The 12,640-nt window shown below is 41.8% G+C and overlaps 2 protein-coding genes across 7 annotated transcripts in view; one reads left to right on the plus strand and one right to left on the minus strand.

The window, feature by feature from the left end:
- The first annotated feature begins 312 nt into the window (after positions 1 to 312).
- GSTK1 (glutathione S-transferase kappa 1) lies at positions 313 to 7,910 on the plus strand. The gene is made up of 8 exons (XM_058865369.1): positions 313 to 481; positions 1,058 to 1,139; positions 1,879 to 2,007; positions 2,327 to 2,427; positions 2,846 to 2,881; positions 5,628 to 5,744; positions 6,239 to 6,332; positions 7,620 to 7,910. Exons 1-8 carry the CDS (start codon positions 416 to 418, stop codon positions 7,658 to 7,660), a joined length of 666 nt encoding a protein of 221 aa, XP_058721352.1. The 5' UTR covers positions 313 to 415; the 3' UTR covers positions 7,661 to 7,910.
- The window catches only part of LOC131592961 (rap1 GTPase-activating protein 1-like), a 48,103-nt gene continuing 38,904 nt past the window's right edge, over positions 3,442 to 12,640 (minus strand). For 4 of the 6 annotated variants that reach the window (XM_058865048.1, XM_058865000.1, XM_058864990.1 and 1 more), the window contains 2 exons: positions 10,948 to 11,033; positions 7,704 to 10,790 (listed from right to left, as the gene is read on the minus strand). In XM_058865048.1, coding sequence (XP_058721031.1) covers positions 10,767 to 10,790; positions 10,948 to 11,033 — 110 coding nt within the window. In that variant the 3' untranslated portion in view covers positions 7,704 to 10,766. Of the gene's footprint in view, positions 4,701 to 7,703; positions 10,791 to 10,947; positions 11,034 to 12,640 lie in introns of those variants that run through there. The other 2 variants (XM_058864980.1, XM_058864970.1) reach the window with 2 other exon arrangements.

Consider the following 12,640-nt stretch of genomic DNA (forward strand, 5'->3'; position numbering starts at 1 on the left):
GGCTTACATGAATGGAGGAGGAACAAGTGTGGGGAAAATGGAGGGTAAGGGGATAAAACCGCTTGCTGATCCGGCAGGGAAGCCGTGCTCCCGGGAAAACATGCTGGACTGCTCCGCTGAGTCAGCTCCCGGGTTCCTCCTCGGGAGCCTGCTCTCCCCCGGCCTCTAGAAGCACAAGGACACTGGCTCCGTCCCGGAGCCCTGCCATCCCACCCCGGGACTCGCCGGAGAGCCGGCGAGGCGAGGCGAGGCGGGGGGCCGGGCCGAGCGAGCAGCAGCCGCGGGGAGGCGGAGCCGGAGCCGCAGCCGGAGGGGCGGCGGGGGAGGCTCCGTCCCGCCGCGGCGGAAGCGCCGCCCGCTCCCGCTGCCTGCCCAGGGCTGCTGCTGCTCCGGCACGGCACGGCACGGGGCCAGGATGGGCCGGACGGTCGTGGAGCTGTTTTACGATGTGATCTCCCCGTACTCCTGGCTGGCGTTTGAGGTGAGGGGTCGGCAGAGGGAGGAAGGGAGGAAGGGAGGCCCTTGCCGGCTCTCCGCTGTGCCCGAGCGGCTCTGGCGCCCGGCCGGTCCCGCCGCCGCCTCCCCCTCGGAAGGGCTGCTCAAGGGCAGCTCGGCCGCTGGCTGCTGGCAGCGCCCTTTGCGCCCCGTAGTTACTTTTTCTCTCACCCCCGAGGGGTGCCTGGGTTTCTCTCTCGCGTGTTGAAATCCAGGGACAACAGGGAAGCGTGTCCGAGCCAAACGCCAAGTGCAGGAGTTAGTGCTGAACATTTTGCTTAGGGGATAGTTTTCATATTCAACAAGTGCGAGTGTCCTGATCATGACATGAGCCTGATCTTTCCCTTACTTACCCCTGCTTAGGCTTGGATAGTCTTGACATAAATAGAGACCCCCTCGGTTTTTCTGAGATCAGAGTTCTCTGGCAGCATCCAAGAAAGGCTTTAGAACTAACCCTAATACAGTAGGAAAGGATTTATCTGTAGTATTTACTGCCTTAGCTGCACACAGCTCTATAGACATCTATAGACTGTGAATCCCTCATGACTCTTTCACATTGCAGGTTCTCTGCCGGTACCGGCACATCTGGAATATTGACCTGCGCTTCCGTCCAGCTTTCCTTGGTGGCATAATGCAACAAACTGGTATGGAGTACAGGGAGATGAGCTCTGTAGGGAGACACCTCCTTCACTAGTGCACAGCACTAGTGTGCAGGCCCTTGGTGTGTGCAGAGCCCACGCAGAGACAGCTCTGAAACTAAGTTCTGGCACCAGTAACAGATTAACTAGAGGGCTGTGGAGCTCCAAGGGGATTGAGAAATCAGTCATAAGGGATTTTACACTGTTGCAACTACACAGAAAGTCTATACCAAAGTTCATCAGTTCTAAAATACAGTAAAATAAATAATAATAACTTGATATGGAGTGTTTTCCTAGAGTTAGATTTTAAACCAGAATTAATTTGTGGAACACTTGCACTTTGTGATATGCAGGAAGGATACAAGTATGTCCTGAAACAGTATTCATGACCTTAATTACATTACCAAGACTTATAAATCATGAATTAACAAGCCTTTACATCGGTTTACCCATGCATTACGAGTTGTTTAGCTTAAAGTCATCTGTCTGAATCAACATAAATCCCTGCTAGGACATTTGTACCTTGGTTTAAAACTGATTCAGCTTTTTAAAGCTTTGATATGTAAAAAACTGAAATAAACCATAAATCATAGCATTATCTTTGGAAAAGCCAAGTATCTTTCAGTAAGCCAGTATGAAATTATACTCTTCTTTTGGTGTATGTACATGTGAGGCATAATTCATCCACTTTGTTCAGTGTTATTACAATACAGCTGGAAATCTCAACAGAACTTTTTCCTAAAAGGTAACAAGCCACCAGCAATGTTACCAAAGAGAGGTGAATACATCCTGAAGGATATGAAAAGGATGGCAAAATACTACCAGGTGCCTGTACACACGTCTGCAGATGACTTCCAGCGTATCCTGGGCACAAGTAAGAGTCTTAGCTGGCACTTCTGGTTCCAGTTCTCCCTACCAGTAAAGGTGAAGATGAATTCCCTGTGTGCAGCCTTTTCCTGAACCTGTGAGCAGTACGAAGGCTGTGAATTCATAGCCATGAAAGAAATTTCTGGAGAAATATGGCTGTGGATGTTACTAGTATGGGAGATAACTGAATCCACATGAGCTTTGCTGTACTGACTGTGGGCTGTTACAGGGGAGATCACACTGTGCTTAGGTAGCAGTTGTGCAGACCACACTGCTCCTGATGCTGTGCCTTGTCTGAGTGTTTCTCTGTCTCCCCACGAATCCAGGCAGTCTGACGGCCATGCGCTTTATCACAGCCACGGACATGACAAACCCACAGTACCTGGAACCCTTATCTAGGGAGTTCTGGATGCGGTTTTGGTCACAGGTCAGTATTTGATGCAGCCAGCTTCTTGACCCTTTCTGTCACCCTTCCTGTCCCACATCATTCTAATGTGGAATTCCAGCAAGAGGAAGAAAATGTCTTTTAATGAAAAGTCATGGCAGGAACTTAAGGTCACAGTGGTTCAGAAGCCGCTATGAAAAGAACTAGCTTATAATCAGTTAATTTGCCTTCTTTTAGGTATATATGGTGGGTCTTACGGGCTGGACCAGTGGGTCAGTGGTTCATATCAGAAAATACTTTAATACATTCCTAGATTAGGTGACTTAAGATTTTTTCTGAGGTAGTTTCTCCAGCAACTAGTATTACGACTATTTTTGTTTTCTTAGAAAACTTACTTTTAAATCCAGAGCTGAGCTTTTGTTCCTTAGATACTGATTTACTTATTTTATTCTTTTACCAGCATGAAGATATCAGCCAGCCAGAGAACATATTGGCTGTAAGTGTCTCCTTTTTCTTGGTGCTTCTGCATTTCTCACAGAGATTCTTACTGATGACTTTGATCAGTAATAAAGACATCTTTGTCAAATGAAAAAAATGGATTTAAATTCACTTGCAGCTCTGTTCCGAGCCACCAGCATCGCACCCCGACAGTTTGGAATTTTGGGGGTTTTTCCCTTGTCATATTTTACATAACACTCAGAACCAGAATACACTTATTTTTTTTTTTTTTAGTTCATGTGGCAAGTTACCCAGGCTAGACAATGAGTTATCTTCTGATACTGTTTTATTAACAGCCATTAAAGTTGAAATAGTTTCACCAGAATGCATTGAGGTGTTCCTACTATATGAAATGTTCAGGTGGAATGCAACACCTGGCGAAGGTGACTTTCCTTAGAGTGATGGAGTCAGATTTTCTATTAAGCTCAGTGCTATATTTTGTATTATGTATTATTTTGTATTATGTATTATTTTTGTATTATGTAAAAGTGCCCTTTTACATACCTGGAAATTATACTCTTGATGTACTTCTTTTTCCTTTTTGATTTTGTTTATTACAGTAAAAGCTGTAATGGCATGTAAGTTAGTATACTAGGAGATACTCTTGAAGGTCTCTCCTTTCTTCATTATTTTATAAGTTCTTGGAATATGAAGAGAGGAGTTGTCCTTGACTAGTCTCTCCTATCCAACATCCCTTGCTGAAATCTGAAACTTTGTCTTGCTATTCCCTCCCAAGTCCAGTCCTTGCACTTCAGCTTAATCTTAGCATAGCTTTTTTACCAGAATTTCAGCAAAGGTTTGCATTTTTCCTTTTTAAGAAGCAAGATTTGAAGGATATAAGTGTGGTACTTTCACCATGGTAGGCAGCCAAGCACCACACAGGTGCTCACTTGCTTCCTCCCACTGCCCAGGAAGACAGGGGAAGAGGAAAAGAAGAATAAAAGCCAGAAAACTTGTGGGTTGAGATAAAATTACTTAATAAGCAAAGGAAAAGTGGAAGCAGAGTGAAAGAAAATAAAGAACCACCTACATGTAGACTGATGCTCAGCCAGTTCCTAAGAAAAAGGTAACATGCCTAAACCCCCTCCTCACCAATTACTGTTGAGCATGGCATGTGGCATGGTCTGTCTCTTGGGTTAGTTCAGGTCATCTCCCAGCCTCTGGTGAAGCCCCAGTTTATTCACTGTGGTGGGAAGAGTGAAAACGAGATACTGCCTTGACACTGTGCAGACACCATTCATCAATAGCTAAAATAATTAGGATGTTATCAGCATTGTTTTGGTCACAGATCTGAAACTCAAAACTGCAGGAGCTGCTGTGAAAAGTAGTTCCATTTCAGCTAGAACCAATGAATAAATACATACAGAACATTATCACATAGCCTCTGAATCCATCATTACTTAAATAAAGCAAGGACAGCAGAACTTCAGTGCCAAACTTCATACTCAGAATGACCTCTAATTTAGTCACAGCTTGGCAGTTGATGAGTATCTCCCCTGTTCATCAAGGCAGAGAGGGAGGTGTCCTCTTGTCTGCTTGTGTCTGTCTTCATTCACTCCTGCAACAAGTACTAGACTTTCCTCTCTTCTGGGAATTTGTTATCCAAAGGTGGGTCAGAGATTCCAACCGATAATCCGATTCTTTATAGGTGAATTTATTTTATACATCAGTCAGAAAAACGGAACGTTTTTTACTTGACTTATTGTCTTAGTATTTTTTTACTTCTTTATTTGGTCAGCAGTAGCTTCACATAAATTGCTATAGCAGCGATGCATGGTCTGAATTCTGCCCCAGTCCACTTAAATCCTCTTCCTGCCCTGAAATGGTGAGGACAGATAATACATCACTGTGTAAATATTGCAGTCTATACACTGTGGCTACCAAGCATTCTGTTCTAGTCCAGTGGTACACTTGTTTAACCTCCTGTTCAAGCACAGTCAAAAAGAGCCCCTCATCTCCCTGATGTGTTAGCAGGAGAAGGTACATGAAAAAAAAATAATTGAAAGAAAGAGTCATTAACACCTGCATGTGCAGGATTACTTGTCCATATGCAATATTGTGGTTTTTTGGGGTTTTTTTGTTGTGTTTTTTTTGGGGGGGGGGGTTGGTTTTTGTGTTCTTTTTGTGAAATACTTTATTCAAAGGGCATTTGTACTTCACTGTTCCCAGATAAACACTGGGCCTTTAAATTTGGCTACTTTGTCTCACTGCTGTGTAGCAGAGGCTTGGGAGAAGTGAAAAAGATACAGCAGTAACACCAGCAACTGTTTAACCTCTGTGATTTAGTGTCTTTCATGCAGTGTCACTTATAGATCCCATGTGGCCACACTTGTCATACAAACTGTTTCTGTCTTGGTAGGCTCGTACAGTGAGATTTTATTTTTCATAACACCAGTTCGAGTTTTCTTATAAGGTAGCTAATGAGTCATTGTATCAAAGGTTCTTTTTTTCTTTTTTTTTCCTTCGGCTTAGGAACTCCTGGGAAAAAAAGTGCAGATTTGGGGCTCAGAAGATTTAAAATGTCTCTTCTACTTTGTATCTGAGAGTTATTAAATTGATTAAACCTATTGATTAATAGGTTGGGAATACAGCAAGACAGCTGTGCAAAAAGGGCTTCAAGAGTATTTTGAAATTTTTTGTCAATAGACTTTAGGTGATAATACTGAAGATTCAAGTAATTAGACCAGGGAAGGAATTAGAGTATTTACTTTTAGAGTATTCTTAATTGTATCGTCTTTTCACAGGCTGCCCAACAGGCTGGGCTTTCAGCAGAGCTCTCCCAGAAGGCACTTGAAATGATTTCAACCCCTACAGTGAAGGACCGACTGAAGGAGACAACAGCTGAAGCACTGAAATATGGGGTGAGATACTTCCAATGGCACTGGGCTTCACAGATATGTATTCCTTCCCTCTTAAGAATACAGAGAAGCAAGGAACAAGGAGGATGATGATTAGAAAGCACTATATAGACTCCTTGTTTTCCAGTGTGTGAAAGCCACCTCACTGTTGTTGGTAATTTATCTCGCTGTCATCTGGGAAAGCAAGGGTGACCCACTCAGCTCATTCCAGCTGGACAGCAAGAACAGGATCAGTACTAAGAGATACCATTTATTGCTACTTGGAATAGAACTGTGGATTAATCAGGTTGTTTTTCATGCACCTTCAGAAGGGGTACATGGGCTCTAGAGAGTCATCTACTTTCAGATGGCTTCATTAGGCTTATCTTTAAGAATGAAGAAGGTAAAAAGAAGGGGAGGAAAAAAAGTTATTGGGATTTATTCCTGAAGATTGATGATATGTCTCAAGAAACCCTCCCATTATAACATTCTCTGTTTCATCTCCATGGTATCAATAGGCATTTGGGATGCCTGCTGTTGTGGCACATTATGATGGGAAACCTCATCTGTTTTTTGGCTCTGACCGTTTAGAGCTGCTGGGCAGCATTATAGGTGAGTCTACCTCATTGCATCACTTTGGTTTCATGCTTTCACCCTCTTGGAACAAAATACAGAATGCAGCTGAGTAAAACACTCTTAAGGGCTTTTAAATGTTAAATAATGTTGGTTATCCTCCTGGAATGAAACTGCTGACTGAAATCTGTCTCAGTATACTTAAAATGACCAAATGATCCTTTTCGAGACCAGAAGTAACTTGAGTTCTCCATCCTCTCTTGGTGTGTTTCAAGGCTTTGTGCTCCATGTGCCATTCTCAAAACACTACTGAAACTCTTTAGTTCTCAAAATACTCATGTGTAACCTTTTGCTACTAGACAGTAGGCCTTGGCTAAGATTATGATTATGGCGGGTACTGCTTCTTTCTTTTTTTTTTTTTTTTTGTCATTCTAACATTTTCATTTCATATTGCTTCCTTCTTAGTGAAAGTACATTATTACAATTCCCCAGTCCATAACTTGTGTATACCTACACAGCTGTTCATATATTGACCATCCTTCTTTTCATTTTTTTATTAACAGAACACACACTTTAAATGCTTTAAGAGATTGAAGTAGATTGTGATAAATAATAAAACTAAAGTCACCTGTTTTTATGAGTTAGAAGGCATTTGACTATTCATCTCAAGATTTGGCACTTGAGAGAGTGTCTCTAGAAAGAGTTATGCACATAATTAGCTCACACATTTGTGGAAAACATTCAGCAGAAAGTATTAATTAATGCAAATTAGTATTAGTCACAGGCTTTAGCAAAAGGGAAATTTTTTGAGAGTTTTTTTTTCAGTCTTTTGGATGAGTTTCTGATTCTATAAAATATTCTTGATGAACATGAGAGTGAGGAAGAAGAGTACCCAACACCCACTACACTAGTCACTGATTTGGATGTTGTAGCCTGGTTTCTAGTCTCAGCTCCAAGGATTTATTCAGATTTTCTTTTTGATTGTCTGACTCCCCAGCCTTGCATTCTTTTTTTTTTAACTCCCAGTCCCCCCAAAATGAGTCCTAAACAGAACTGATTTCTCCCTCATGTGGAGTACCCCTGACGTGCAGAAGGTCTCATCTGTAATGGAGGAAAATAATTCTTCTGCATAGTTCCACTTGTGACTAGACAGTGAAAGATTTATGGAGCTGGCTGAAGCACACCAAACAAGATATAAATCTGTATTCCATCACCAGCAATTACCCTTCATGAGAGTAGGAACAGTAATCCTGCAGAAAAATGACTAGCCAATCACTTGTATGGATTACATTTTAACTGTCTCTTTTGTGTTGGTTTGTTTTACAGGTGAAAAATGGCTGGGACCAGTTCCAAGTCCCAAGCTGTAAAAAGTCACAGGGAAATATATAAGAAAGAAAATATATATGTCAATCTTCAGTGATTATCTGAATGTATTAAATTTTATGGAGAGATGCCTTTCTCACCCTTAACAGTTCACTTTACTGCTTGGTCTCATCTCTAATTTTGAAGAATTTCAAGGTTTGCCAGCCTGGTGAGGTGTTTACCAACACAAATGTGTTTCTTTTCTTTCAACATATCAGAGATTAGCATTAAAGATTTAACTTCTTGCAGAGTGAACATTCTTCTTTCCTGGTTGGTTTTCTTTCCTTTACCCTAAAAACATGAGGATTACGTAGTTACTGGACTGCAATCTCTGCGTTTCTCATGTCTTCCTGCTTGTCCTTTATAAACACACACACACACACACACACACACACACACACACACACACACACAACCTAAGAGAAGCTGGCCACATTCTCCTTTTATTTTAAGTCCAGTGTACTACACAGACATAAGAAGCACAGGCTAAGATATTAATGCTTCCTTTTACTTTGCATCATGGCAGCTGGAAAGGACACAATTCAAGCCCAAAGAAGAGTCTAGGGAGCCCATCAAGAATTTTAAAAGGAACTGTCCACATCCCGGACAATATTTGATACACCTTGCTCTGCAGTGACTGGTATTTGAGGAAACCACCACACACATGGCACCAACCCCAAACTTTGCAGCAGGGGTTTTTAATGAATCCAAGTTTTACAGTAAGGTCTTTGGAGGATGGTGGTGAACGCCATTGTAGGTTCAGCTGGTAACTGAAGAAAACTCTGTTTTGCTTCTTCAAGGATGCCCTAATTGCTGCCTACCCAAAGGTGATTTGGATATGGCTGTGAAGGACTTCCAATCATGTAGTCTGCAGTGGGAAAGGTTGCAAACAATAAAACAAAGAAAATTCACATGGAAACAGTTTGAGCCTGGCCCTGTATCAGGTGAATTGGAATAACACATGGAAATTTGATTTATATGAAGTTTGATTTCTCAATGATTCCACACTCTGATGCATCACTGAATGAAACAGCAGCAGCTGGAATTCCCTGTTTCGTCTTTTTCTGAACTTTAAGGTAAAGCATATTCATGTATTTCCACTTGAACAGCAAATCCTGGAACAAAGCATCAGAAAAAAAATCTGCATCCTTCATGTTGTTACAGCTGTAAGTGTTGTGGCAGTATCATTTGTTCCTCCATCCACAATTTTTACTTCTTTCATTTCTTCAGGAAATACCCTAGGATTGGAAGAGTCCTTCCTCCTTTCTACCAGTGCACCCATTAGTCTTTGGGCAAATCCAGCCTGGAACTTAAGGAAATCTTTATGAGAGATAAGAGAAGTTAGAATGACAAGGAAGTTACCAGTATGTGGGTGCCATAGGTTTCTTTGAGTCACCTGAAGTCATGTTAAAGAGATTTTTTGCCATTTCTTCCCTGAAACTTGCTAGTCTCCAATCTGTGCTATCAAACTGATTCAGAGATAGTGATAAAATGGAATTACTTAAAACATCACTTTAATCCAGTAGTTCTGTCTCAGGAGTGGGTAAAATGCCCTTCTGTGGAAATAATGAACTTTGGTAAGGAGCTGGTGAGAATTCAAGGAACATCTGGAAATAATCTCACAGTGAAAAGCAGGGTCTCATGACTTTGTTCTTTGAACCAGATCAATTGAAAAATAGCCAGCCTTTGTGGCAGAATGTTGTTGATTTGGCAGATGGACTGAAAGACATGGATCCTACAGACTGCAATATATTTCACAAAATTATCTTAAATGCTCCTTGACCTACTTCAAATCAGTGGACATTAAATGCTCAAAGCCTTAGGTACTAAAATCATACTTAAGCACTACCGAGATACATTGCTTATTGCCTGTAATAGCCACCAGTAAATGCAAAACCACAGCCTTTGCATCAGTGAGTTTGCAGATTATTGCAATTCCGACTCTGTACCTATTTTGAGCAAAATTTGCCTGTTTGGGAGCAGAACTTTGTGGGAGTTCTGCCCCTCGTTTAAACAACCTTGCTCCTGTGTTACAGAGCTGTGATGTGAGCACAAGCTCTTGGCAGACACTCTGGGGATGACCCCAGTAAACAGCAGCTAGCTGCTGAACTGTGATGCTCAGTTCTGATCTCTGTCATAGCACACACTGAAACAGTCTGGTGCTACCAGCTCCCCTCTCGGATCTGCTGCGGCACCAGTGGCCACCACCACGTGGAGCTGGACTGTTCACCTGACTGCTCTGAATGCCACAAGGTGGCAGGGCAGCTACAACTTGAGCACTGAAGATCTAAACACCAACAATAAGAACTACCAGCTCTTTAGGAATATTTAGGAATAGCTGGAAGAATTTTCTTCCGTGAAGATGATACATCTACTCAGCTATATACTAAACTAGTTCCTGAGAGCCTCACATCCTCACTACTTTCAAGGCAGCTGTTTAGCCGTCAGGCCAGGGAAGATACAGGGCAAAGAAAGGGATACTGAGCAAAAAGAGAGACTCAACAAAACTGGACTATGAATTCTAGGGAACAAACCTGAAGTTGTGTTCCCCTTTGCTCTATTACAGACCTCACCATGAAATTAAGTCCCACTTCCCATGTCTAGAAAAGCTGTGAAACTGGCATGGACAAGTAGGTCCCAGTAATGCTAGGCTGAAAGCAAATAAGCAAGTGTACAGATAGGCACATCAGAAAATGAGCAACAGAAAGGGGTTCTGTAAAGTAAGGAAACTATAAAAAGCAGAGGTTAGGCACAGAGAAAGGTAGGTTGCATCTGAGCAAAGGAACTGAACAATCAAAAGACAAAGAGAAAGAAACTGCCTAGATTAGGGCAGAGAGCAGAATCTCAGTGGGAAATGCTGCTCCCTGAGAGGGAAGAGGCAACTGAGAAAGGGAGCACTTAGGTAAATCAGACAGGCCAGAGCTGCTGGCTGTGGAAGATCGCCTGGGGAGAAAGGTAAAGGACTAAGTCTGCTTGCTGAGAAGCTGTACAGCCCTTGCTGCACTGTCTCAGTGAGGCAGGGATGGCCAGGGGCCCATGGCTCTCCTCCCACCATGTCCATTACCTGTGCTCCTCACCCTGCGTGCAGCAGACAGTGCTCCAGCGCTGACATCACACACAGCACAAAATGGAGGCCTGCAGAACAAGGCACCGCTTTAACCTCCCCCTGCAAGCACCTTCCTGCTGCCCTTTCAACCCTCAGCAAGCAATGCCTCCTAAATCAAGCCTCTCTCTTTTCTCCCATCCTTACCTCTGTGCAAGTGAGAAGGAAACATTTTATTAAAACACTTACTGGATTATGGTGCTGAGCCTCTGCTTTGCTGCCTTTTCCTTTTCCAGTGGAGCCAGCAACACTGCTGGAAGGAAGCAACCTGCTTCCTAGAAGGGAACCAAGCACAGAACAATACAGAAATAATCAAGAGTGTATCCCAGAAGCTGCACACATAGCTGGTTTTACTCCAAAGTTTTCACAGATCTGTGGCTCATCCACAGCTAAGAGTGAAAGGAGTGTACCTATGCCCAAACTGACTAGTGTTATTTTCACCTATTTCTCATTCCAGCTCAAAACACGAGGAAACTGACTGCTTTCATTTCATTTAAAAAACAATCAGCCACTGGTTCCAGACAATCTGAGTGCCTTATTCCCAAGGATACACATTTGTGAAGCAGACTCTAATCTTATCCTCACAGTGTTTCCCTTCCTTCTCCCTCTCACCCTTCCCTTGAGATTCCCACATCTCAGGGTTTAAGGAATTTGCCTCATCACATATCAACACCATGGCAAAACCAGGGATTAAATACTTGAAAAATTCACAAATTAAAAGCATTTTTTTGCTTTCTGTAATCAGCTTATATTCACCATACACATTTCTTAAGAAATGAGTAAGATGTCTTTAACACAATAGCCTTCTTAAACCATTCTACATTTATTCTTAGGTGATCCTCCCTTCTATCCATCCTATGGTTAAAATTACTAAATATGGTCATTTCCTAACCAGTATAGTTTGTGGGAATTTATGCATAGCTGCATCACAACATAAATCTGTATTATAACTCTTCTTTAAATCAGAGGAAAATGGAAAGAGTTTGAATTAAAGAGTTGATGTTAGTGTGGAATGTGCTAAGGGGTAGAATGGGAAAGTGAATACTTCTGATGGCATATCTAACCACCATTCAGTCAGGAAAGTGAAGAAAGCTAATGAGGGATTCTTGCAGTAAGATGGTAAGCTAAGATGATTTTCTGAGGAACACTTTTTTTTTTTTTTTTTTCTTATATGTGATCACACCAGTATTTTCTAGGAAACAGATGAGATGCAACTATTTTTTTAGCATTTTTTCCAAATCAGAAATTTTTCCAATTTTCAGCATTTTTTCCTCCCCTTTCCCCGTGTCATGTCATTATGTAATTTTAAAATGAGACTTAAAAACAAAACTGGTAAATCCCTGCCAAATGCTGCTAAATAGTCGTTTTAAACATGAATTTATAATATGAGGGTTCTTCTCTATTTTGTATATATCCCACTTCCACTGTGCTGAAATTTAATTATGATGTATTTTTTGCAGGAAGTAATAGACCAAGTAACTAAATAAAACATAGCTAACACAACTGGTAGTGTCTAAGTGTTAAGGAGAGTTATAACTGAATTTTTATCCTGCCCTTGAGGCTAGGGGGAAAGTCACCTCTGCCTCATGTGACATGCACTGGCACATGAGACATGTTGGTGCTTTAAAGCCAACTCAGAAAATATTTTGGCAATGGCACTTCTTTATATCATGATCTGGGAACACAATGACCACAGACTGCTGACTTTTTTCCCTGTAACTTTGCTCTCTCAATCTGAAAGGCAAATTGGAGAAGCCAAGAATGTGTGCATGGGTTAGGAATGCTGGATTTATTCAGCATAGGATATAGACTCACAGTGGGCTTGTCTTAGGTTTCTCCATTAAAAAAAAAAAAATCCATTCATTCTGATTTTACAGTGCAT

Source organism: Poecile atricapillus, chromosome 1 (genome assembly GCF_030490865.1).
Source record: "Poecile atricapillus isolate bPoeAtr1 chromosome 1, bPoeAtr1.hap1, whole genome shotgun sequence".
In the NCBI taxonomy this organism is placed as follows: Eukaryota; Metazoa; Chordata; class Aves; order Passeriformes; family Paridae; genus Poecile; species Poecile atricapillus.